The sequence below is a fragment of the Eretmochelys imbricata genome, chromosome 8 (assembly GCF_965152235.1).
Source record: "Eretmochelys imbricata isolate rEreImb1 chromosome 8, rEreImb1.hap1, whole genome shotgun sequence".
NCBI classification, from domain to species: domain Eukaryota; kingdom Metazoa; phylum Chordata; order Testudines; family Cheloniidae; genus Eretmochelys; species Eretmochelys imbricata.
Window position 1 is genome coordinate 81,260,148 of NC_135579.1, and position 23,660 is coordinate 81,283,807.

General features: G+C 38.7%; 1 protein-coding gene across 1 annotated transcript in view; it reads right to left on the minus strand.

Annotated features, from left to right (window-relative positions):
• Positions 1–23,660, minus strand: part of ADGRL2 (adhesion G protein-coupled receptor L2) — a 159,098-nt gene that overhangs the window by 85,052 nt on the left and 50,386 nt on the right. The window contains exon 2 of the mRNA XM_077823776.1: positions 7,589–7,802. Within this exon, the coding sequence (XP_077679902.1) occupies positions 7,589–7,802 (214 nt within the window). The remainder of the gene's footprint in view (positions 1–7,588; positions 7,803–23,660) is intronic.

Here is a 23,660-nt window from a genome sequence, read left to right on the forward strand (position 1 = left end):
AACAAACCCATAGGATTCTTTGTGCATTTTTCTAAAACAAATTTCAGTGCTGTTAAATAAACAAAATACAATCACAGCTATCTAGCACTCATGAGGAGAAAAACAGTGTAACGGACACAAAGCTCAGGAAGTTTCAACCCAAAGTTTCCTACAATTTGTCCTTATTTAAAGATTTCCCCACAGATATCAGGATATCCACGGAGGACCAGGGCATCTGCATGGAGGCATAGAATCTGCACTACTCCCTGGCTCCTCAGCATCAGTGGCTTTTCATCTGGCTTTCTCTTGCTCCATCCAAACCCTCTTCACCACAACAGTACAGCCACTTACTTGTAGGCAGGGCTTCCAAAAGTTGTGTGAGAGAGAAAGAGATGGCTCTGGGGCTCATTCCCATTTCCTCTTATAAAAACTACATCTTTCAAGTGGTATTTCCACAATTTCCCCACCTTCTGTGGAACTTTACTGAGGATACAATCAATGTTTTTTTCAGAGTAAGGAAACTAGCTCTCTCTTGTGACAATTATTTAGTTAAATGCTAGAATCCACTCTTTTTTAAAGAACACTCTCCGGCTATGTCTACACGGCCTCTCAGTTCAGACTATGGGGGTGTGAATCGCAGCACGCACGAACATACTGCATAGTAACTCTTCTGTGGGGTTGCTACTGGAGCGAACTAAAAAGTACCCAGTTCACATTAACATAGTCCTCTTTGAAAGAAGACTTCGATAACATGAACTTTACTAGATACCTCTTACTTTGGGCCAACAGCATCCACGAGGAGTGAGTTACTTTGCAGCATGCTAGTGCTCACTTCAACTCACACCTGTGCTGTGTGAACTGTGGGGCTGTGTAGGCAAGCCCTTAGTTTATTTTGTGTTAGTTTCCCAACACACATTTGCAAGTGAGTCACATATAATTTACTTGCACACATTTATTAGTAGACTCACTGAAATGTTATTTTAAGAAAAATAATTTTATCTAAACTTCTTTCATTTACAAAGGTATTCCAGTGTGGGCTAATTGTTGTATATGTGTATGTGTTCGCATGTGTTTTTAAGAGTGAAAAAGGTCACCCAGAGAGCACATTTAGCTAAGGATGATACAACTTTCTCTGCCTGATGTTTTTTGGGGAGGGGGATTGCATACTTTTCTGAATCATTATGAAGATAAACCACATTGGCACAGATTCTTATTAATGGCACAGTCCATTTACACCACTCTGGCAATATAAAGGAATGATAGGTGAGATTAAATGGAATTTACCTTAAGGCCCGTTTACATTGCCAGAGTTGTGTATGGGGCGTCTTGATGTAAATGAGAGTCTGGCCCAGGGAGTCCAATATTATTAACAAAGGAAACTCTCACTTTTTTGTTGCAGTTCAAAAATAATCTGGATACCTTTTCTATTACCACTTTTTAAAAAATGGACAGGCTATTATGGTGGTGTGATAAATACCCTTTCATTTGGTGCATTCCCAAATTGCAACGTTCGTACAGTTTTCTGATCATTTGTTATTTTTTCTTCTTTCAAAGGCCTATTTGAAACTATGTTCTTCATGGCACAATACAGACCAGATCGTAGAATATCAGGGTTGGTAGGGACCTCAGGAGGTCATATAGTCCAACCCCCTGCTCAAAGCAGTACCAATCCCCAACTAAATCATCCCAGCCAGGGATTTGTCAAGCCTGACCTTTAAAACTTCAAAGGAAGGAGATTCCACCACCTCCCTAGGTAACGCATTCCAGTGCTTCACCACCCTCTTAGTGAAAAAGTTTTTCCTAATATCCAACCTAAACCTCCCCCCCTGCTACTTGAGACCATTACTCCTTGTTCTGTCATCTGCTACCACTGAGAGCAGTCTCGATCCATCCTCTTTGGAACCCCCTTTCAGGTAGCTGAAAGCAGCTATCAAATCCCCCCTGATTCTTCTCTTCCACAGACTAAACAATCCCAGTTCCCTCAGCCTCTCCTCATAACTCATGTGTTCCAGTCCCCTAATCATTTTTGTTGCCCTCCGCCGGACGTTTTCCAATTTTTCCACATCCTTCTTGTAGTGTGGGTCCCAAAACTGGACACAGTACTCCAGATGAGGCCTCAACAATGTAAAATAGAGGGGAACGATCACGTCCCTTGATCTGTTGACAATGCCCCTACCCCTACTTACACAGCCCAAAATGCCATTGGCCTTCTTGGCAACAAGGGCACACTGCTGACTCATATCCAGCTTCTCATCCACTGTAACCTTTTCTGCAGAACTGCTGCCTAGCCATTTGGTCCCTAGTCTGTAGCGGTGCATGGGATTCTTCCATCCTAAGTGCAGGACTCTGCACTTGTCCTCGTTGAACCTCATCAGATTTCTTTTGGCCCAATCCTCTAATTTGTCTTGGTCCCTCTGTATCCTAACCCTACCCTTCAGCCTATACCTTTCCTCCCAGTTTAGTGTCATCTGCAAACCTGCTGAGGGTGCGATCCACGCCATCCTCCAGATCATTAATGAAGATATTGAACAAAACCGGCCCCAGGACCGACCCTTGGGGCACTCCGCTTGATACCGGCTGCCAACTAGACATGGAGCCATTGATCACTACCCATTGAGCCCTACAGATCTCATCTTCAAAGATCCATGCAGCTGTTTGTAGAATAAAGATGTTATAACCTTTATTGTTAAGGACACTGCATTTGATTTAGAAAGCTAGTGTTACTTTTGCTGTCCATTAATACTTTTTAGGCACTCAAACGTTTTTTTGCCTTTTTAAATGAACTATCAGTTCTGTGTGATCCAGAGTCATATAACAAATTTTCTTTTAAGCCCATTAGTTTCATTTCATATTAGTTCTACCACGTCACAAAATGGTTAAATGACTTAGATCAAGTCAGTTGTAGAGATCGGCCTGGAGCCCAGAGGTCCTGACTGGCAGCTTTCTTCTAACCACTCACCAATGCAGAAATTTTACCTCCTCGACGATCCAAAATTTTGAAGAAAGCCATGTGGTTCTTGGAATATGCATGCCAACAGAAAGTGAACCACTTGTATTATATTGGCACCACACAAATCTCTGTTATTAATATTCATCAGGGTTTTGCTTAGTGCTTGTATGTATCATCTTCTAGGAATTCTGTTTTAAAATATATGTGGGAAAATTCACATCGACTGTCTAATATTATCCAGAAAGAATTACCAAACATAAAAGGCTTATTTTGTTGTATTCTATCCATACTTGGAAACAAAGTGCCCTCAGCATCCAGAAAAACGTGGCTCTCCTAGCAACCACACACATTTGAATGTTATTTGGCTTATTATAGAATGTCTCATTTTAAAACATATATACATATATATACACAAATATTTTAAATGTTATTATTTAAAGTTATAAAAACTGAAAAAGCATGCAGAAGCCATAAAATCTTCAGTGCCTGCCTCAACAGAAATTGGTAGTGATCATCTTCAGTTTCTCAGTGTCTGTAAAGCTAGGCTTTGAAGTTGACACTGCAGGCAGAAAGTCTTCATAGGTGAACAGGCAGTTTGAAAATAACTCAGACAAACCATTTTCATTCTTCTAAAACTGGCTTCTAAGTGGATTTTTTTTTAAAAGTTAATTTTCAAGCCACCAATTTGTCTACAAAGAACAATATTAGCTAGTAATGTCAACTTCAAAGTCTCACAAGAGTTACTAGCTACAGCTGCACTCAGGACTCCTCACAAGCAAGGAAGTTCTTGTCCTCAGGCTCCTTATGTGTCTAACCTTTTTATTTCATTTTTTTTTTTAAAGAAAAAAATATGGGAAAAATAGTAAATTTCTCCCTAGGGGAGGTATTGTATAGTTAATAAGTATCAACTCATCCAGATTGTTTTTACACATAAAAATCCCACATGGCTTGAAACTATTGCTAGGCGATTATACTGCTCATTCACTAACACATATTTTAGAAACAATGTTACATTACGAGAAAAAAAAAAAAAAGAAAGGAACAAACAGCTAACACATAACTATATGAAACTGACCAAACCTAGAACTGTGGGAAATACAGTTCCTACCACACCTCCACACCATACCCTGGGAACCCCATCAGGTTTTGTGTGTGTGTGTAGGGCTGAGAGCATGGGGGGAAGGGAAGTGCTGCCAGGTTTTGCCTCCCTTTTTTAAGCTAATTTTTTGAACTTCTATTTACATGAACATACTGAAACTGACTGCTCAACCACAAACCTCATTTGGAACCATAAGTACTCACTCAGGCAGCAGCAGAGACCACACACGCACACAGAGAGCAAATATTGTGTTAAATGTAAACTACTAAAAAAATAAAGAGAAAGTTTTTTAAAAATTGACAAGATAAGGAAACTGTTTCTGTGCTTGTTTCATCTAAATTAAGATGGCCAAAAGTTGCATTTTTCTTTTGCATAGTAAAATTTCAAAGCTGTATGAAGCCAATGTTCAGTTGTAAACTTTTGAATGAATAACCATAACATTTAGTTCAGGGTTACAAACATTTCAGAATCACCAACAACCTCCGTTCCCAAGATATTCGTAACTGTGAGGTTCTACCGTAACATATATGTGAAAGATTTTATACTATAGTCACTGGGATCTAATTTCAATCCGTGAATAAAAAATACTTTAAGTTAAAAGCAAAGTGATGAGAACATCAATGTTCTAAGATAGGCCTATTAGGAAAAAAATAAGAAAGTTAAGAACTACCAAGAAACATAGAGAAGAAAAGAAACAAGTAAGTGGAAAGAGATGACCATGTCCAGTGGGTAGTATCAACTAACACTGGATGCTGAAGGAGATGGTGGATCTGTAAATTTTAAGAGAGATTTGGTTTGCCAGAATCTACAAGCTTCTAGAAAGTGGGCATGGCTTCTGATATCACAGTTCTCTACTAAATTGGTTAGCTCATCTTATTTTTCAATCTTAAGTTTTCATTAGAGTGTTTCTTAGGTTTGTAGTGAATGCTAAAGCTGCTGAGCAATACTGCAAACACATGGGTAGCATTTAGTAATTACTAAACATCACTCTATGAATTTATATGACTTGCCAAAAAATTGAAGGCAGCAATAAGTAACTGAGTGGATTGAAGTAATAATGGAAACAGATCATTCTTCTGAAGTAAAAAGAAAACATTGTCAGGAGCTCTTAAGTAGTGAGATGGAAAGGATTAATACTCATCTCAAAAAGCACCAAATAATGCTTTCTTCGTGAGCAAATGTACAAATGAATTAAGCTTTTTTCTACTGAGAGAGCAGTACACTGATGAGTCTGATGATCCTCTATACCACTGTTGTTATTGAAATACAGCTGCAATAAAAACAAGTGCCTGTTTCAGGACATATAACACCTCTTCAAAATACATTTTATTCAGGACCAGCATCAATTCACCCCCCAAAATAACTAAGATCAATCACTGGTTATGGTATGATAAACAAATGAAAGATAAAGATTTCAAATACTTGATAAGAAAGTTGCAACCTTCTTTTTATATAGAACAAATTGAGAGCAATGTTAAGAAAATATTGGAAGACAGAAGGAAAGTGCATTCCTACTAAATGTCATTGAGTCTCTGAAAAAGAAAACCATAAAACATTAAACTCAAAAAGTCTAGAAATGTCTGCCAAGAAACTAGAGAAAAGTGTGACACATGGTCTTGGCCATTTGCTTAGATAACAAAAAGAGAATTTTAAAAAACTGAAAAAGATTACAACTTCTCAGATGCAAATAATCTAAACCTCTGACATATGAAGCACACGATTTTTTCCAGTTGAGATATAAAGTAACACCTAGCCCAGTTCTGCAGATCATGAAAATTCAAAAATACTTCTGCAACCACCATAAGCTTCATGCGCACTGATGGAAAAACTAATGTCCTAGCTTCCTAATGACACTCTGGTGAAACTCTTATGAAGACTGCTTGTTTATAGTTGCATCCAACTGCCACAATCCTGAAACATGTGCTGAGCATAAAGAAGACTTTGATCAAAACACAACATGTGTTTTACACAACAAGGAACTCTACAGAGAAGCACTACACTTACAAAGCAACTGAAAGTGGTTTCGAAGGGACTTGACAGATGACGCTCAGGCTGATGATACTGCTGCTGCAGTCTCAGTGGAAATCTGGCTTGATCTATTTAACAACAATGAACTAGAACCACAAAAAGACAATCCAAACTGATTCAGAGAAGTTCTGGAACCTTTCCATTAACTTGGCCAGGATTAGCTACAGAGTCCTTCCACTACTGACCGCAAACACAAAAGCCATCAGCTGAAACATAATCTCAAATTCCTTAATACCCTTCTAGCATTTAAAATTTAAGATCGAGATTGCTACCCTAATTCTATGTCTATGAAGGCTGTTGTTACAGTTAGTAACATCAAAATGGTTGAAAAGAATGGAAATAAAACTCTGGAAAAACTTCATAATAGGCTAGGTACTGAAATACAAAATAAATTGGTGAATGTGTACTGGTATAGAAGGGAGGATAAAGAGTATCATAGTAGACTGGAGACACGATTATTGCTTTTAGGCTTTACTTACAGAAAACATGCCTTTTTATAGCATAAGAAAATATAATTAATGAAAAAAGCATAGAAGAAATACTATTCACTTGACTTCATAAATCTCAGAGGTTTACTGTTTCTCTCCACCTTTTTTTAGCCCCCCCCCCCGAGAATAATGAGTGGTGGGGGTTTTTTGAAGTGGGGAAAACCATCAATCTTCACCAATTCCCACTCATTTGTCTGTTAAAATGAGACTATTTGAAAAGACATGATTTTTTGCATTTTATAACAAAAACGGACAAAGCTAATCATATGAAGATATCACTTGAGCACTTACAAGGGAGTTTTTTTCCAGAAGGTCTCTATCCAGTCTCTGATGATGACAGGATGGTAAACATGCCCATGAACAATCTACACTAGTACTTCCACAATTGTTAGCACTGGCTGATCTACACAAATATTAGGCCATGGCAGGAGAATTTCTGTAAATCTTCAGTGCAGATGCAATTTCTGTGAAGCTTTTTTACAGTGAGTCCCTTTTATTGGTGCTACATCTCATACCCTGAAACTAACAGGGCTGAACGCTGGAGTGATAGTAATAACTGCTGAGCAAGACAGTCAGAAAGCAGTTTTGTCCTCCAAGAGGACAATGCTTACACCCTTTCCAAAGAACTGACCTGACTGTACAGTTGTTTTAGTTTGATATGTTTTGTAGGTGAGCAGAGGGTCAGCTATTGATTGTATTGATAGCATTTAGAAACTGCTTAAACATGCAGCAGCCATTTGAATACTTTTTGAGTACAGTTTGACCTCCTGAAAGATGAGGATACAGTGACACTTCAAAGAAGTGAAATGTTTCATTCTCCTTGCAGTCACCTGCCTGATTTCTCACTTTTATCACAGAGACTATAAAAGGAACTCAGAAAGATTTGCTGATAGCTAGCTTCAATTTCTTTGTAATATTACTAGATAAAAATTAGAAGGATATTTGAATAATTTTTCCATAAGAGAAAATGTAAATCAGTACATATACAATGAGTAAATTAATCGTGCGGTACACTTTTGGAAAAAACAGTAAATGCATTTTTACCTTTGTGTCATAATTTTGTAGGCATCTGGGAGGAAGCATTCTGTGTTTTCCATCTGGAAAGGGTCGGCATCACAAATCTTGTCATCTGTCCGTCCATAATTAGCGCTCTCTATCATAATAACATCACTTCCTGGACACCGAAGGTCAATGGAGTAGCCCTCACAAGACAGTTCCCTCCTAACTAAACCAAATGGTAATGCTGCTCGGCTGAAACCTTAAAAAAATAAAAATAAAAAAGGAATCAAATTAGAACAATGAGAAAAAACTGACAAAAGGAAAACACTTTCTGGCATATGCATGGATGTTACACTTTCTGTCCCATGCTCAAGGAGAGGAAAGTAACACAACCCATTACAGATGTTTTTTATCACATTCACAGAACATAGCTTTTGGAATTGTAATCATATTAGCCTAATTACAAAACATCTTTAAAAATATCTGAATGTTTTCCAAAGATCTAAATTCACACTGAATTGGTCCAGGGTCTGCCTTTTGCAGGCAGTGTGCAAGATAAATACAGTAATGAGGTATTGCCAGGCATAAGAGAAAATCACAGAGTGAAGAAATATTTTCAGAATTTCAAAATCATCTGGTGATTTCTTCTGGATTCCGCACATTCTGAGCTTTAATTTAAAAAAATATTACAAAGTTAAGTTTTCAGCCCTTTACACTGAAAAGCTACTGTTTTTACAGTGTAAATCAATGTGCTGCTGCTTTTTTATTGCACATTTGCAGAAAACTGAGCTAAACAACAGGGGAGAATTCTTCTCACAACCAACTCACATAACTGCCAAGTTTTCAGAGGCAGGACCTTAGGGTGGAGGCTGGCAGCTCACGATCCTCCATGTAATAACCTCACGACCCCCTGAGGGGTCCCGACCCCCATTTTGAGAACCCCTGGAGTAGATGAAGAAGTTGATTCGGTGGGAGTTCCAGTAAGGGGAAGTGCTTGGTGCAGCTGAGTGTGTAGTGGGCAGTGGCAAAGGCAACTGATTGGGTGAGACTGCCAGCGTCAGGGAGCCAGCTGCAGCGAGGTCAGTCTACTATCAACACTGGGGCACAGCTGAGGCTGATTGACTGCAAGTACTGATTGGTGAACGGATGGAGCTAAACTACTACTTGACCCAGCAGCAGCCAGCACAACACATCCCACACTGCAACTGTGCTTGATCCTGATTCCTGCTCCCATGTCTGCTCCGGCCCAGCCTGCTCTTGTGCCTACTCCTGCTTGCTTCCAGCCCATGCCTGCTCCTGCCTTTATCCATCCTGGACACCCTTGGCTCTGACCCCCGGCTCTGCTTCTCGACCATGTCTCTGGCTCACCCTGGGCTTGGGTATTTGGCTTCTGACCTCTGGCTCTGACCCAAGATGGGGGGTGGGGGGGTGGCCGTGCTGGCGCTGTGTGCTTGGGGCAACTGGCTGAGTGGTGAGGGGGGTGCCTGACTGGAGCAGTGGGTGTGCATTTGGTGATAGGACGGAGGTGTGGCCTCAGGTGTGGGTTCCCTGGTGATAATGGTCTTTGGGATGGCAAGAGGGCCTTATGATTAGCACCTTGCCAGGCAGCCACTTTGCCCCCTATCTAGCTACTCAGATCCCAGCCTGACAAGCAGTCTGTAAGAGTGAGGAGCAGGCAGAGATGATGAGAGTCACAGCTAAACAATGTGAGGGAAAAGCATTGCCTCAATCTCGGTTCTCACCCTTTGTACCTCTCCTCTCTCTTTGAAATGCAGCTTTTCCTTTCCCAGGGATGTTCCATGTCCCAAAGGTGGCCCCCATGACATTTTAGCGTACCTACCTATGCCATTTTGCATAAACTAATAGCACATTACTTGAGTAAGAGCACTTATGAATAAGTATGTAAGTAATTTCTGCAGAAGTGTGCTGAAAAGTTCCTGCATCCAATCAGGAAAATTCACCCCCTTTCCTCCCCAAAAAATCCTTCATTAATTTGGGGAAATCCTTGTTTTTACCCAAAAAAAAAAAAAAAAAAATCTGAAATCTTCTTCTGTCTGAGAGAATTCCTTAAAGCAAATCATTCCATTGAGAGTTTTGAAGTAACATGCAATTGTCTGGGCACCAAAACCTAGGACTAGCTAATTCAATGGGAAACCTTTTGTCCTTTACATCAGTTCTTTATGCAGTCAATGTAGAGTGCTAGCATAAAGTAGCTATATTCTGCTATACCAGGGGTTCTCGAACTGGGAATCGGGACCCCTCAACTTATTACATGGGGGGTCACGAGCTGTCAGCCTCCACCCCAAACCCCGCTTTGCCTCCAGCATTTATAATGGTTAAATATATTAAAAAGTGTTTTTAATTTATAAGGTGGGTTGCACTCAGAGTCATGCTATGTGAAAGGGGTCATCAGTATAAAAGTTTGAGAACCACTGTGCTATACATACAAGATTTGACATAGACCAGATTGCTTTGTCTCCCTGACACAAAATTTGAACCCGTCATCATATTAAATTGTGTGATACGTTAGATGATGTGATAAGACTAAATAACAACTTCTTTAAAAAAGTAGATACTTTTCAACAGCACCAGAGATTTTTTTCCCCCCAGCGTTCTTGTAAAACTAGTAACACACTCTAGCACTGTTATAGTTAAGATTCCATAAAGATTTCTGGCATACACTAAAGGGTTAGGTATTTCAATATTTACCCATCTTTGGTACTCTATACATTTAAAAACAAACATTTTTCTCCCTTCCATAAGCAAAACATTTGGAATAATATACACATACAGTCATTATTACACACATACAGTCATTATGTGTTCAGAAAGATTTTTGGTTCATACATTTATTACACACATGCAACACAGCATGTGAACCATTTGGTATAGTCTACTTTAAATATAGCATATTACCGGGGTGACCAAATAGGCGGAGGAAGAGAGACAGCGTAAGGGGCTCTGAGAGCCGCACTTCCACTATAAAAGAGACACGGTTTGGCCACCACTGGTATATTGTATTAATATGATCGGCATAATTATTATTTATTTACAGGAGCTCTCACACTGTGTTATGTGTTTTCCAACCAAACACAAAGAATGCCCAGTTTCTGCACCATAGAGTTTATAATAAATACATTGTAACAATAATACATAGCTAAAATTAAAATGAAGACAAACAGACAAAGAGCAGGTGGTGTAGCATGTGCCATTTTGGGGCGTTTGGATGGGGGTATGAAAGAGAATATTCTCAAGTCACATACATACTGGTTTCTTATAATCATGGTACCAGAAGTATGTCTTTAGAAGGGAATCAAAAGCAGAAAAAGTAGTGGCTTTGTGGATCTTTGTGGAAGAGTGTTCTGTGCAGAATGGAAGAAAGCACAGAGATGACTGGGGGCAAATTGGAGGATAGTGGAGTAACTGGAGGAACAGAAGAGACAAGAGGTGACAAAAAGGACAAGGCCAAATAAGTACAGATGGGCAGAATTATGTGGAGCTTTAAAGGAAAGGACAATAATATTGAATATGATGAGGTGGAGAAGGAGAAGCCAATGGAAAGATTTCTTTAAATCTTTAAAAAAAGAAAGATGGTCAAATTGACGGGCGAGAAAGTGATCTTGGCAGTAGTATTTTATATGGACTAGAGAAGCACCCTTCCTATTGTGTTAGTAATCTGTGGATTAAAACTCCCATTGTATTGAGATGATGAGCTGTAAGATCTCCAAAAGACTTGTTTCTTTTAATCATGTCAATCTGTAAGCACAGTCAGTTTACACTCATACATTTTAATATTTATTAAAAACAGAAGAAAGAATGGTACACTTTAAAACAAAGAAACTCCAAATTAAACTTTCATATCATCCAAAACTCATGCCCCTATGTTTGACAGAATGTATGATGCATAGCATCAAACAATAATATTAGATCTTTGCTAAATCCAGTCACAATGGGCCAAGATAAAACCAGAAGGTCATGCATGTTCTCTTCTGATACACGAGTGTGATTCAATTACAGTCAACATATTTTGATCCAAAGTATATACACTTTAGCACCATGGCCCCAGCCATGCCAGGACTAGCAATAATGCTGCCGATGCATTCTGTGATTCTGAAGAACGAAGTCATCCAGCACAAAATAGGGAATTACTTAATTCTGCTTCTGCTGCCGGCTTTTTCCTGTGGCGTCCTGGCAGTTTGCAGAGGAGTGTTAGAAGGGCCGAGGGTGCTTCTGAGGGAGGTTAGCTGACATAGTGTGGCTGACTGAGCACAATAAGTCACTCCGTGTTTGCAGCATCAGGTCAGACACTTCTATCGTTACAGGGATGGTACTGAAAACCATGCTACATTATCTATGATGAATACAGATCGTTACCCTCATTTATATTTGCAACAGGAAATATACTGAATCCTGCAAATACTGTACTGAGGTTAGCTAACTGCAAATCTTATATCTAAGGGAAGTGGCAATTGATTTAAGTATCATCAATTGTACATTGACCTAGATTTCACCTCCCCATTCCCTACATGCATTGCTCTATATTGGGGCTCACATTTCAAAATAATAGACAAGCTAACGTCAGGTCACTCACTGGGTAACAGAGGACGCTCAGATTATATTGTAGGATGCTACTCTGCAGAGAGAGAAGGCAGTAAAGCAGTGTGTTAGACAGGGACGTCCCTCTATGGAATTTTTACAACACAATCGCCATACAGAAAGCAGTAAACAAAAAAATTAAAAGTCCTGTGACAAAGCTGATGTGATCTTTATTCTAAGCTTCGTTTATAATCTTTTTCTAGCAACAAAGAAAAAATAAGCATTTCAAGAAACAAAGTGTAATTCAATCCATCTTGCAACCCTGACAATTGAAGAAAGAACTAGTGGGAGGCCTTGTGAGTGAAAAATCAATATTGCAGCTTTGAGCCGTGCAAATGTGAACACTGCCAAATAGCAGTGCTTAAGGTAAAATGAACTATTTTGCTCCATTTTCTCCTCTCTGAATAAATGATTTTGAAAAGATAGCTTTTTTTCCAGTGCTATAAAATGTCAAGCAATAACGCTCTGTGCTTTTGGTGAATGATTGGAATAAATACCTCTTGGCAACAGGTGCAGTGACTTAGGACTGAAATACATTCACATTCAGGAGATAACTCCTGATAAACTGATACAGGATGGAAATTTGAAAGACCAGGGTTTTGCATCATTTCAAAGCATTTTACAAGTAAGTATGCTACTCTGTCAATAATTACTATTGTCACTAGCAACTTTATATCTCAGGTGCACTTCTCGCCATTAATGTTTTGAACACACTGCTTTACTAATCAATTTCCATTCAATCTGCTGCCTGGATGAAACAGCTTTACAGTACCATGCGCAAACTATTTTGTTAGACTGCAAATCAAAACAAAACAAAAATCAACTTTCCTTGTTGTTTTTGCTAATTGCTTCAAGGCTAACCCTGTCATGGATGACATGCTGTCTAAGGAAGCACAGTGCTAGCTGATAGATAGAATATCAGGGTTGGAAGGGACCTCAGGAGGTTATCTAGTCCAACCCCTGCTCAAAGCAGGACCAATCCCCAATTTTTGGCCCAAAACCCTAAATGGCCCCCTCAAGGATTGAGCTCACAACCCTGGATTTAAGCAGGCCAATGCTCAAACCACTAAGCTATTGTCAAGGACCTATACAGTACTGGGGCTGTGACTGCAAGCACAATCTAAACATTAACACAAGTAACAGCCTATTACCAACTGAAGCATATGCTACCTCTGACTCATTTGCGTTTATATATGTTAATCAGATTTCTTTCCTACAATGGAAAGGAGAAAAATACTTAATGAGAAAAAGAACAAGGTTTCTGTCATACTGAACACTCAACTTATAAACAGTTTTCATGGCAAACATATGCCTGTTGCACGTTTTACTTGCTCAAAGTTCAGGTGAGTGTATTCATTACATCTGAAATAATAAAATAAATCTGCTCTTCTAAGATCATGTTTACAGTTTCAAGTAAGGCTAAAAGTAAGTTAATGGGGATTTTTAATGGTAGCATGCATTTCTTTGTGCCATATCTATCATTGAGTCCATAGAATAAGTTTGTAAAGAAACTTTCCCCACTACTTATTCCTATTTAATTACAAACTGAAGTACACATGGCAGAAATCTAATTTGCATGCTCCGCTTTACTAAGTAGACATAGTGTGATCCACACGATGCTAAAAACCATTTTACAGAAGTTTACAAAATGTCATGTTCTGCCTCATTTACCATCCTGTTGTCAAGCTACTTAATTCAATTAAAGAAATAGTTTGTCTTTAAAAAGATTATCTAAATTAATAAAAGCACAAAGAGAAGTTAATAATACAGTTTTGTGCCCACTAGCATACAATCCTTTTCAGTTGCCAATATTAGCAGAATACGACAAGCTTAATATACAAAGATTTTAAAAAATGGTTACCTTGGAATTTTTCCCCATGCAAAGAAAAAACAAAAAAGAGTAATATTAGTGGCTACTATGAGTACTACTTGCTGTTAGAAGCAAGGAACCTTGATAAAACTTAAATCACCAGTAAATCTTCCTGGAAATACAAAATTATTCTCAGCGAAAGGGTGCAGTCACTGAAGGTACTATGAACATGAAACAAAACTAACCAGGCACATATATATCTGTCAACAATGAAATGTCTCTTTTTGTGTTATTTGGCTCTTATGGAAAGGTCTTTCGGAGAGAGCACATCTTTTCAAGCAGAATGTTTACAGCTGTCTCTCTCACAATCTTTTATTTTATCAAATCATGAAATACGATTCAAGTTCTAGACAAGACACAGTGATGCATGTTGAGCAGAATTTCAATAATACTTGTTAAACAAATGCAAAGCTTGATGAAAAGGTTCTTTTATTATCCAGTAAAAACGAGATAGAATGGATCAGAATATTTTGTAATTCTCCACTGTATAAAAAGGCAGATACAGATGAACAACTGTGTTTAGAATCCTTCTCCCTACTTCTTAGAGAATGTGTTACGTGTGTAGGTGTGAGAAAGAGAGATGAAGAGAGAAGAGGGGCAGAGGGGTAGTTTACAAAAATTATGGGAATTCATATCATGGGCTCAACAAAGCATTTGTAAAGTCATGCATAAACCCCTCAAAATCCAGGAATTCCTCACAGGATCAATCTACCACCACCACGAAGGGTAGTCTCTCTTCCCCTCCAACCCCCCACACCCCCTTTTTCTTTTTTTTTTTTTTTTGCACACATGGCACTGTATATTTTATACAGACAAGCACGTTATTTTGTTAAACAGCTTCTAAATTATCCAATACTGGTCAACAGATCATGCTTGGCAGTAGCAAATACCACAAAGATAATGGCAATTTAAATGACAAGTGTGCTATCTAATTCTAGCTTCTAAGGAAAAAATCGTTCTGGCAAGCATGTCTATTAAAAGATTACATAGGCACAATAAGAGCTTCTGATACTACTCAGAGGTCTGGAGTTCACAGTACTCAGCTCTTATTTCACTGAAATCCACTAGATAAAATGTAAACAGTATGAATCAATGCCACTGTAGACAACAGCCAGCTGTTCCAACGCAGATAAAAATATGCAGAAAATGACCCCTTTTTAAAATTGGTTGTCCTGCCATCATCTTCATATAGAGAGTAACGTTTTCACATCAGAGATGGAACAAAGGAATGTATCTAAAAGAGCATCTAGAAAGAATGGATTATTCACTGATGAAAATCCATTTTAATAGTCCAACTAAATGTAAAGTATCCTGTTTCAATTTTTAATCGTTTTTATCTGATTGTTAAAAATGATCTATTGCATAATTTTGAGGAAAATACATGACAGCAAAGGCATATTTATTATTTGAACTTTAATTAAAAGGTTAAAAATCCCAATATACCACCTGATCTTTCAAACCCGTACCCACATGAGTTGTCTTTACCCTGTCATTCAAGGAATAGTTCTACTTGAATGAATTACTCTAATAAGTAAGGGCTACTGGCATGTGTACAAGAGTGCTGCATCAGACAATTAGTAATGACTGAACAAGTTATCTGACCCCTTATTTTATTTTACAATACCACTATATCAAATCTGGAAGCCTTGTCTCTTTGAAAATAATGATGTGCACTTACTAGCAATTTTCGTATTCAAAGCACTTTACAAACATTAAGTAATTAATGACATCTTTTCTCAACAAACCCCTTAGATTAAAGGACTGAAAAATTGAATTATTTTAATATGAAGTCTAGAAGTCATTTAAAATTTCGAAAACATTTGTCAAATTTTAGTATATTTCAAGGTTTGCTGTAAGCAACATAATTACAACAGCTGGCAATTTTGTACAGTCATATAGTATATTTTGTGTATACATAAACATATAGTACGGAAGCCTCCAACAGAATACTGAATTCTGGCTTCTACTTCACTGAAGTATATTAGAATCTTCCTTTCATGATCCTTCTCCCCTGTCGTTCTCAAAAACAATCCTACTAAGCTCTATTATGCAAAACATGATTTTTGAGGCCTACCAGATTTCTGCACCAGGAATTGGCTGGGCAGTGGAACCTATTTCTTTACTGCAACTGTGTCAGTCCCTTCTGCATATGGTTAACTAGGGTGGATACCTCATTTAAATTCTCCTAGGCAGATCTCTCCCCTTATTCAAGAGGGCCAAAAAACTGGCTTTCCATGGCAGCAGACTTAATTTTTTCTTTCTTTAAAACAGCAAGAGAAAAGAGTGCTAGATTGACAGCACCGTAAACTGAAGTCCTCTAATCATCCAGAACAAGTACAACCGTATTCTAAAGGGATCACTATTGTGGATAAACAGACAGACTGGTCTTCATGACCATTTATTTAATCCTTCACCTCCCTGCTGCAATTGCCACAAGGGTGCTAATTAACACCACACTGTGGTGGAGTTTTTTGCACTTGAATGTGGCTGCAATGGAATTTGATTGAACCCAACAATTAATTCAATAAAAGCCACCAAACCAGGCACTTGACACTGGCAATTTCTGATTACTGCCAACTTGTGGTACATAGGAATCATGTGACCTAAAGGTGAAACACTCAGAATCACACTGTAAATAGGCATATGAAGTATTCAATCCTCACCCAAGGCCAAATTTTATGCTCAGATGCATGTACATCCGACATTTATTTCAATGGGACTTGCAAGCATCTGAGGGAAGAACTTTGTCCTCCAGGTTTAGAATGATCCCAGTCTGAAGCCATTCATCTATCTAGGACACTCCCTTCCTTTTGCCAGTTTGGTGCCTGTTCTCAGGTGACAGGTGTCTCCTTTCTTTTTCTTTACGTCATAGGCACTCGATCTTTTGCCTGCTGAAGGAGGGCACCCTACTTTTCTACCTTAGCACTTAAACACATAGTGTCTTTAAAGCTTCTCAAAGCAAATCAGCCAGAGGGTGTCTGTCAATTAGTCTCTCGGAGCTTATCCCCATGGTTTGCCATCAGTGCACTTAACTGAACATGCAACCTGTCAGGAAGGAGAAGTTGCTGAATTTGGAACAACCTCAGGGTGGACTGAGACAGGGAGGCAAGCCACATGAACGGTTTCTGTGTCATAAATTCTGTGCCAACAGGATTTCCTGCTGAATTGCTTCCTCCACACAGGAAGTTGGTAGCAGAACTCAAATATATTGCAATTTTTGTATTTGCTTTAAAATATAATTTCTTGGTAAACATTTACATTTCAAATTCTCTCACCCAGTCTTATTTGCCTGGGAACTTCTGCTAATCATAAGGTTGGTAAAGAGAAAAAACAAAACATGTCCTTAAGCAACATTCAAAAGCCTCCGCTGAGTTGACTGTTGGACAAAGGCAAAATACCTTTGCTCCCCAGCTTAAAAATTCTCCAGAACTTAAATAAATGAGCTACACACAGTGATGCATGAATGTGCAATCACCATGCAAAAAATGGTAAAGATTCCTTATGAATATGCACATCAGTGAAAGTCAAACCACCCTATAAAAGATCAAAATATTGCTCAGGATGAAATTGCTAGTAATGACTCGTTGCCTTTTGTGTGCATTGGCGTGTGAAAGGGTTATATCCTATCGTGCCTTGTTCAGCTTAGCCAAGTTTCTATTTTCAGGATCACATTTAAGGATCACATTCTGATACTCTTACTCATTATGAGTAGTAGCATACTCCACAGTTATCCCATTAACTCAGTACTACTCAACCTGAGTACAGGTAACAAAATATCTGTCCTTACTTGGCAATTACTTTTTCATCATGTTCAGTTCTCATTCAGGAATTGTATTATAATTAATAGAATGACAGGTATTTTCTATATTGACTTTTATGAACAAGGAAATTCACCCCTTAGGCTGTATTTGAAAATACAGGATGCTACATCCATGTGTGAAAACTGAACTGTAAATACAAGTCCATGCATAGACTACAATATGTGAGTTTACCTCTACAAATTTACTACAGTATTTACCAAAAACACTGTAATATCAGCACTGTAAACTGTAACATTTTTGTACAAGGGTGGGTTTTGTCTTGTTTCTTTTAGAGTGTAGACTTGTGAAACATTTTAAAACTGGCTTAAGTAACAATGGGTGTGTGTACATGTCCTCTGTTCTTTTGGTGTGTTCTTCTAAATGTATAGAGACAGTGTGGAGACTATTATCACACGTGTAATTTACAATGAAAAATGTGTTTGGCTTCTATGAAAGCACGTCACTTCAGACAAAGTTAGAGTGCATATACATTTATTATTAGCCTAGCAATACCTCTGTCCATTCACTCTACATTCTAAAATATTTCTAGTGGACTAGATTAGGAGGAGAAAGAAGAACCCTTGTAAATATCAAGGAGCAAGATCCCACTGAGAAAACTGATAGCCAAAATATAGCAGATATACATTTTTAGAACAAGCAGAAGAACAATTTGAAAAATGTACTCTATGGCAAATGCACAGTCACTTCAGATATTATCAAAAGCAGAATGAGTAGTGAGTAATCTCGAAAAATGCCTAGTGTCAGCCTGAAAGATCAAATAATCTTTTCTGACCATACTGTGTATGAAACAATAACTCTATAGCTCGGAAAAGATACTGGAGTAAGGGGAAATAAGACACCATACAATGTGCCATTAACCAGCTATAGGGTAACTGTAGGCATGTGTCCACAGCGTTCCTCACAGATAGTGAACAGAAATAGCCACCCCAAATCCCCAAGACAAAATAAAAATAATTTTTCTTATGAATGCATGGGACAGAAGTTCCAGGGTTAATATTATTCACATTAGAAAGTAACAACAAGCACACACTTCAACAGACTAGAGAAAGGAAATGTTTACATATGCTAATATCGTCCTTTTAAGGAGCATGCATCCAACAGCTGATGAATTGAACTTCCAAAACAGTGCATCAATTTATGAAAGAAACTGGAAAGCTGTATGTGAGATATGTAGAAATGTAGGCATCAAATGAGTCCCACAAACTAGACAACTCACTGCACCATTATTACAGTCTGGGAAAATAAGGCAATTTCTTCACAGATTAATACACGTTACATATACTGACAGACTTGCCTGCAATTTTGTTTTTGAAAATTCTTGCTCTAAATGTTTGAAGCAAGTATTTCAGAAAGGCAGCCACCAAATATAACAGATGTGACTGCTCCACTTTTTTTCCATCCCAACTAAAACTACACTTTCCTACTGAAACTACTATCAAAAAGTGTGTTCTCAAGACATGCTGTTTAGGTGTACGAACAGTGGGATGGGTTTTGCAAAAAGGAGGGGATAGCTTGTGATCTAATCATCAGGTACTGAATACCTCAACTTCACGGAAATACAAATCCCAGCAGAGCTGATTCCACCGCTAACTGTTCTCAGGCAGGTTAAGTTGAGCACCATTCTGTTTACTCTGCTGATCTTTCAGCTGAGATGTTAAAAAGGGGTTCTGCTCTGCTTAGACAGTAAAGAAACCATGATGCTTATGTACAAGAAGGGATTTTCCCAGGCATCCACAGTTACAGGGAAATGCATCTATTTCTTTGCAATATGCATACTTCTATAAATCAATTGTGACGTATTTTTCACTTCTGCCCTATTTTGACTACGAAGGCCAGAGAGTTAGCTGTTGTAACCCAGCACTGCTCCACTGAATGTGGCCCACATTATCTTGTTCTATACAAAAAGAAAAGGAGTACTAGTGGCACCTTAGAGACTAACCAATTTATTTGAGCATAAGCTTTCGTGAGCTAAAGCTCACTTCATCAGATGGATTCAGTGGAAAATATAGTGAGGAGATTTATATACACACAGAACATGAAAAAATGTGTGTATATAAATCTCCTCACTGTATTTTCCACTGAATCCATCCGATGAAGTGAGCTGTAGTTCACGAAAGCTTATGCTCAAATAAATTGGTTCGTCTCTAAGGTGCCACAAGTCCTCCTTTTCTTTTCGCGAATACAGACTAACACGGCTGCTACTCTGAAACCTGTTCTATACAGTATACTAAATTTGCTGGGTGAGATAATATTTACTGGGGAAAAAAGGAAATACTACTACTCTTTGGAGCTGCTGTACTCAAAAATAATGGGGAAATTTAGGACAAAGCAGAATCTAATTACCCCAATTAGGCCCTGATCCTTCACCATTAAAGTCAATGGGAGATTTCCAATGACTTAATGAATGCAGGAGCGAGCTGTTAGAATTTGGTCAGATCACCCAGGCTCAGAACCAGTGTGCTCAAGAAAAATGCAATGGGACCATTAATGAGCCTTATTGTTCTGTTTCATCTAAAAAGACAGTGTCTTTAGCTGCCAGTGCCCCTTATCAACACCATGGGACATTGGTTTAGTATTGATTTAGGACTTGACACAAAGGCCACTGAAGTCACCTTTCCACCTATTCAGGGCGTGTCTACACTTAAAACGCTGCATGCGCTGCTGTCGTACTTCCATGTGGACACTCACTGGTTCTCCCGTCACTGTAGTTAATCCACCATCCCGAGAAGCGGTAGCTAGGTCAACAGAACAATTATTCCTTCCATCCAGCACTGTCTACCCAGGAGGTTCGGGCAGCAACACTACATCTCTCAGCTGTGTGGATGTTTCATGCCCCAGTGAGATGTAACTATTTCGATACAAGTTTTAAGTGTAAACCAGCCCTCAGTGGGCTTTGAAACTGCCCTATGAAAAGAGAACTGCCACCTCCTGTATCACTTACAAACATACCCTGCATTCCAGTCCAAATTCTGACAAATGTGGGACCTTGCTTAATTTAGGAAATCGCAATTCAGTGTGGGATGGCTAAAAGATGTACACATAATGCACAGGGAAAACAGAAATGTTAAATACCAACCCCTAATTAGTAAAACAGCACATGCACCTATAAAGCCATGACATCCTCAGAACCAAGCCATTTCAAATCACTCCTTTGTCATTGATTGGGACACGTTAGGGAATCTTGTGTAATTTGCATTTTATTGTATTGAATGCAGCAGAAACTTCATGCCGAATATGTAATAAAAAACATGCAACCCAGCAAAGCAGTTTTCTTAAAAATGTATTTAGGAGGCTGCAATTTCAGCCTCGACAGACAGCGATAGAGGATTTCCAGTGGTATCTGAATAAAAATATACATCTTATATAAATGATTACGTCTGAATAGATAATTAAATCATTTTTTAAATTTACAAGAGATTACGCACCATTGATCACAATTTGGTCTAATTTTACAATTCAGGAAATATATATCTGAAAAAACACTTGAAGTAATTAGAAATTCACATTTAACTGTTTCAGAGTAACAGTCGTGTTAGTCTGTTTTCGCAAAAAGAAAAGGAGGACTTGTGGCACCTTAGAGACTAACCAATTTATTTGAGCATGAGCTTTCGTGAGCCACAGCTCACTTCATGTTTATAACGTCTCTGACTGACTATACAAGTAACTGAGTCTTTGGTCCAGAACACACAGAGTTCCTGTTCAGATGACAAAGCGTCCACCTTAATGAAAAAGTAAAATTAGAAAACAAATATCTATTTATATCTATATTTACATATTCTTAAGGGTGGCTGAAAAATATTACTATACTCAGCAAACAGAAAATAATTTGAAACAGTAAACTGCAAAACGAGGGAAAGAAGCTGGGTCAGGGCACAAACTATTTTGTTTTCCTACATATCTGAAGAAGACTGAGTAGTGTCACCTGTTGCAAGCCCACACGTTTGAAAAAACCTGCTGAGGAGGGGGAAGAGTGAGCACAGATGTCTATTATCCTTGTTAGTAAGTGCAGATTAACAAATCATCACCCAGTATAATATCCTTTGGATTTCAGTTAACCGTTGTCTAAGCGACCCGCCTAAAATTCCACAAAGCTACATGTGAGCCTAATTTGTAGCTGTTTCAGAGTAACATCAATTTGGGATAGTTGCAGTGTAGTCATAACAATAGTGCTGGGGTATTCAAATTTGGAAGGGATGGAAAATGGAAATGAAAATCCCTCTCCCTAATTAAATCACAGAACGAGGGTTTGAAGTGGTAAATAATAAATCACAAAGAATCCTCAATCTGGTTGTCAAGGAAACCAGTATGCCTCTGCCATAATTGCTGTGAGCCCCATCTTGCCCTTTTTGACACCAAGCCTTATCATGCATTCTGGTCAGAGACTGAGAAAGTAGCTTTTCTATTCCTCTCAGGCAATCACGTAACATGCATTGAGCTTCACTGAACAGGGCCATGCTACCACACAAACCTTGCATTCAGCACCATCCTTTTCTTATCTGTAGACAGTAATTAACTAGTATAAGCTCCAGTATATTCCTATCAACCCTCATATTAGAAATGGGACTGAACTAATTGACAGTGCTTTGGATGGTCTCAGCAGCTGTATTTACTAGAAAGGCCTCCTTAAGTTATTGTTGGAAAATCTTGAGCCTTGTTATCTTGGTCTGTGACAAGTCCTGGGAATCTCCTGTTTCTCATTGTTTCAACCCCAGTCTGAAAAACATCCACTAGAAGTGACTGACCAAGCTCTGATTTTAGAGCAGTTATGTAGGGATGATCATGAAAAAGATGACCAGGAAAAATTAAGCATACTCTACAGTAAGTGAAACCATGGTGCTTAAAAACCAAAACCAAATAAATATTAAAGCTAATCTGTTGCCCTGTTATATGGGAAGCTTAAAGTATGGCTTCTCTCTATTCTCCCCCTGTGACAATCACTTTTCATAAATATAAGTCTTAGGGTGAGTAAGTAGCTAAACTTTATCTTTTTTTTTTTTGGGGGGGGGGGAGGGGGAGGAGACTCCTACATCATCAGGGTTAGGGCCAGCTGGGGTTGTAGCAGATAAAGCTACTCCTAAGAACAGTAGCCCTAAGAGATGAGAAGTGGGGAGGAAACTCTATTTGTTCCCCACCCTATCCCCAGAAATTCTGTGCCAGTTTTCAGAGGAGACACCCACAACTTTCGAAAGAGAGGAGAACTGCAGAGGGGCTAGGCACCCATGATACTACTTGCCTCTCAGGAACCTGGAGCAGACAGAAAGGGGGAAGACAATATTGGGGGGAGAGAGAAAATGCTTCCTGCTAGGAATCAGAGAAAGAGAGATTGGAAAGAGATCTGGAAAGGAACATTTGCTGATTCTTCTCCATTTGCTGGTTATTGGTTTCCCCTTAATCCTGCCCCTCTCTTACAGTTCAGCAACCATTCAGCTGTCCTCCCTCACTATCCCTATTATTGTGCTTCTCTTTCATCTTCCCTCCCTTCATTTAAACACCCCTCTCTCACTCAGACAATCCCTCCCTCCCCCCCAGTCCAACACCAGTCACTGACCACCAAAAAAACATGCTCCTAAAACTAAGTTTTGTAATATAAACAAAACATGTCAAGATAAACAAGATGAACTCTGACTACTTGACCTGTTCACTGTATAACTTTCCCTCACTCTTCATCTCTTTCTGTCATTTTAGAGTGCAAGCTCTTTGGCACAAGGACAGTGTCTTTCCTTTATGTTTTCACAGTGCCTAGTGCAGAGGGGCCTCAATCTTGGTGGGGGCATTTGGTCACCACAACAGTATACTGGTAACAACTTTAAAATTGCAGGAAAATATGGAA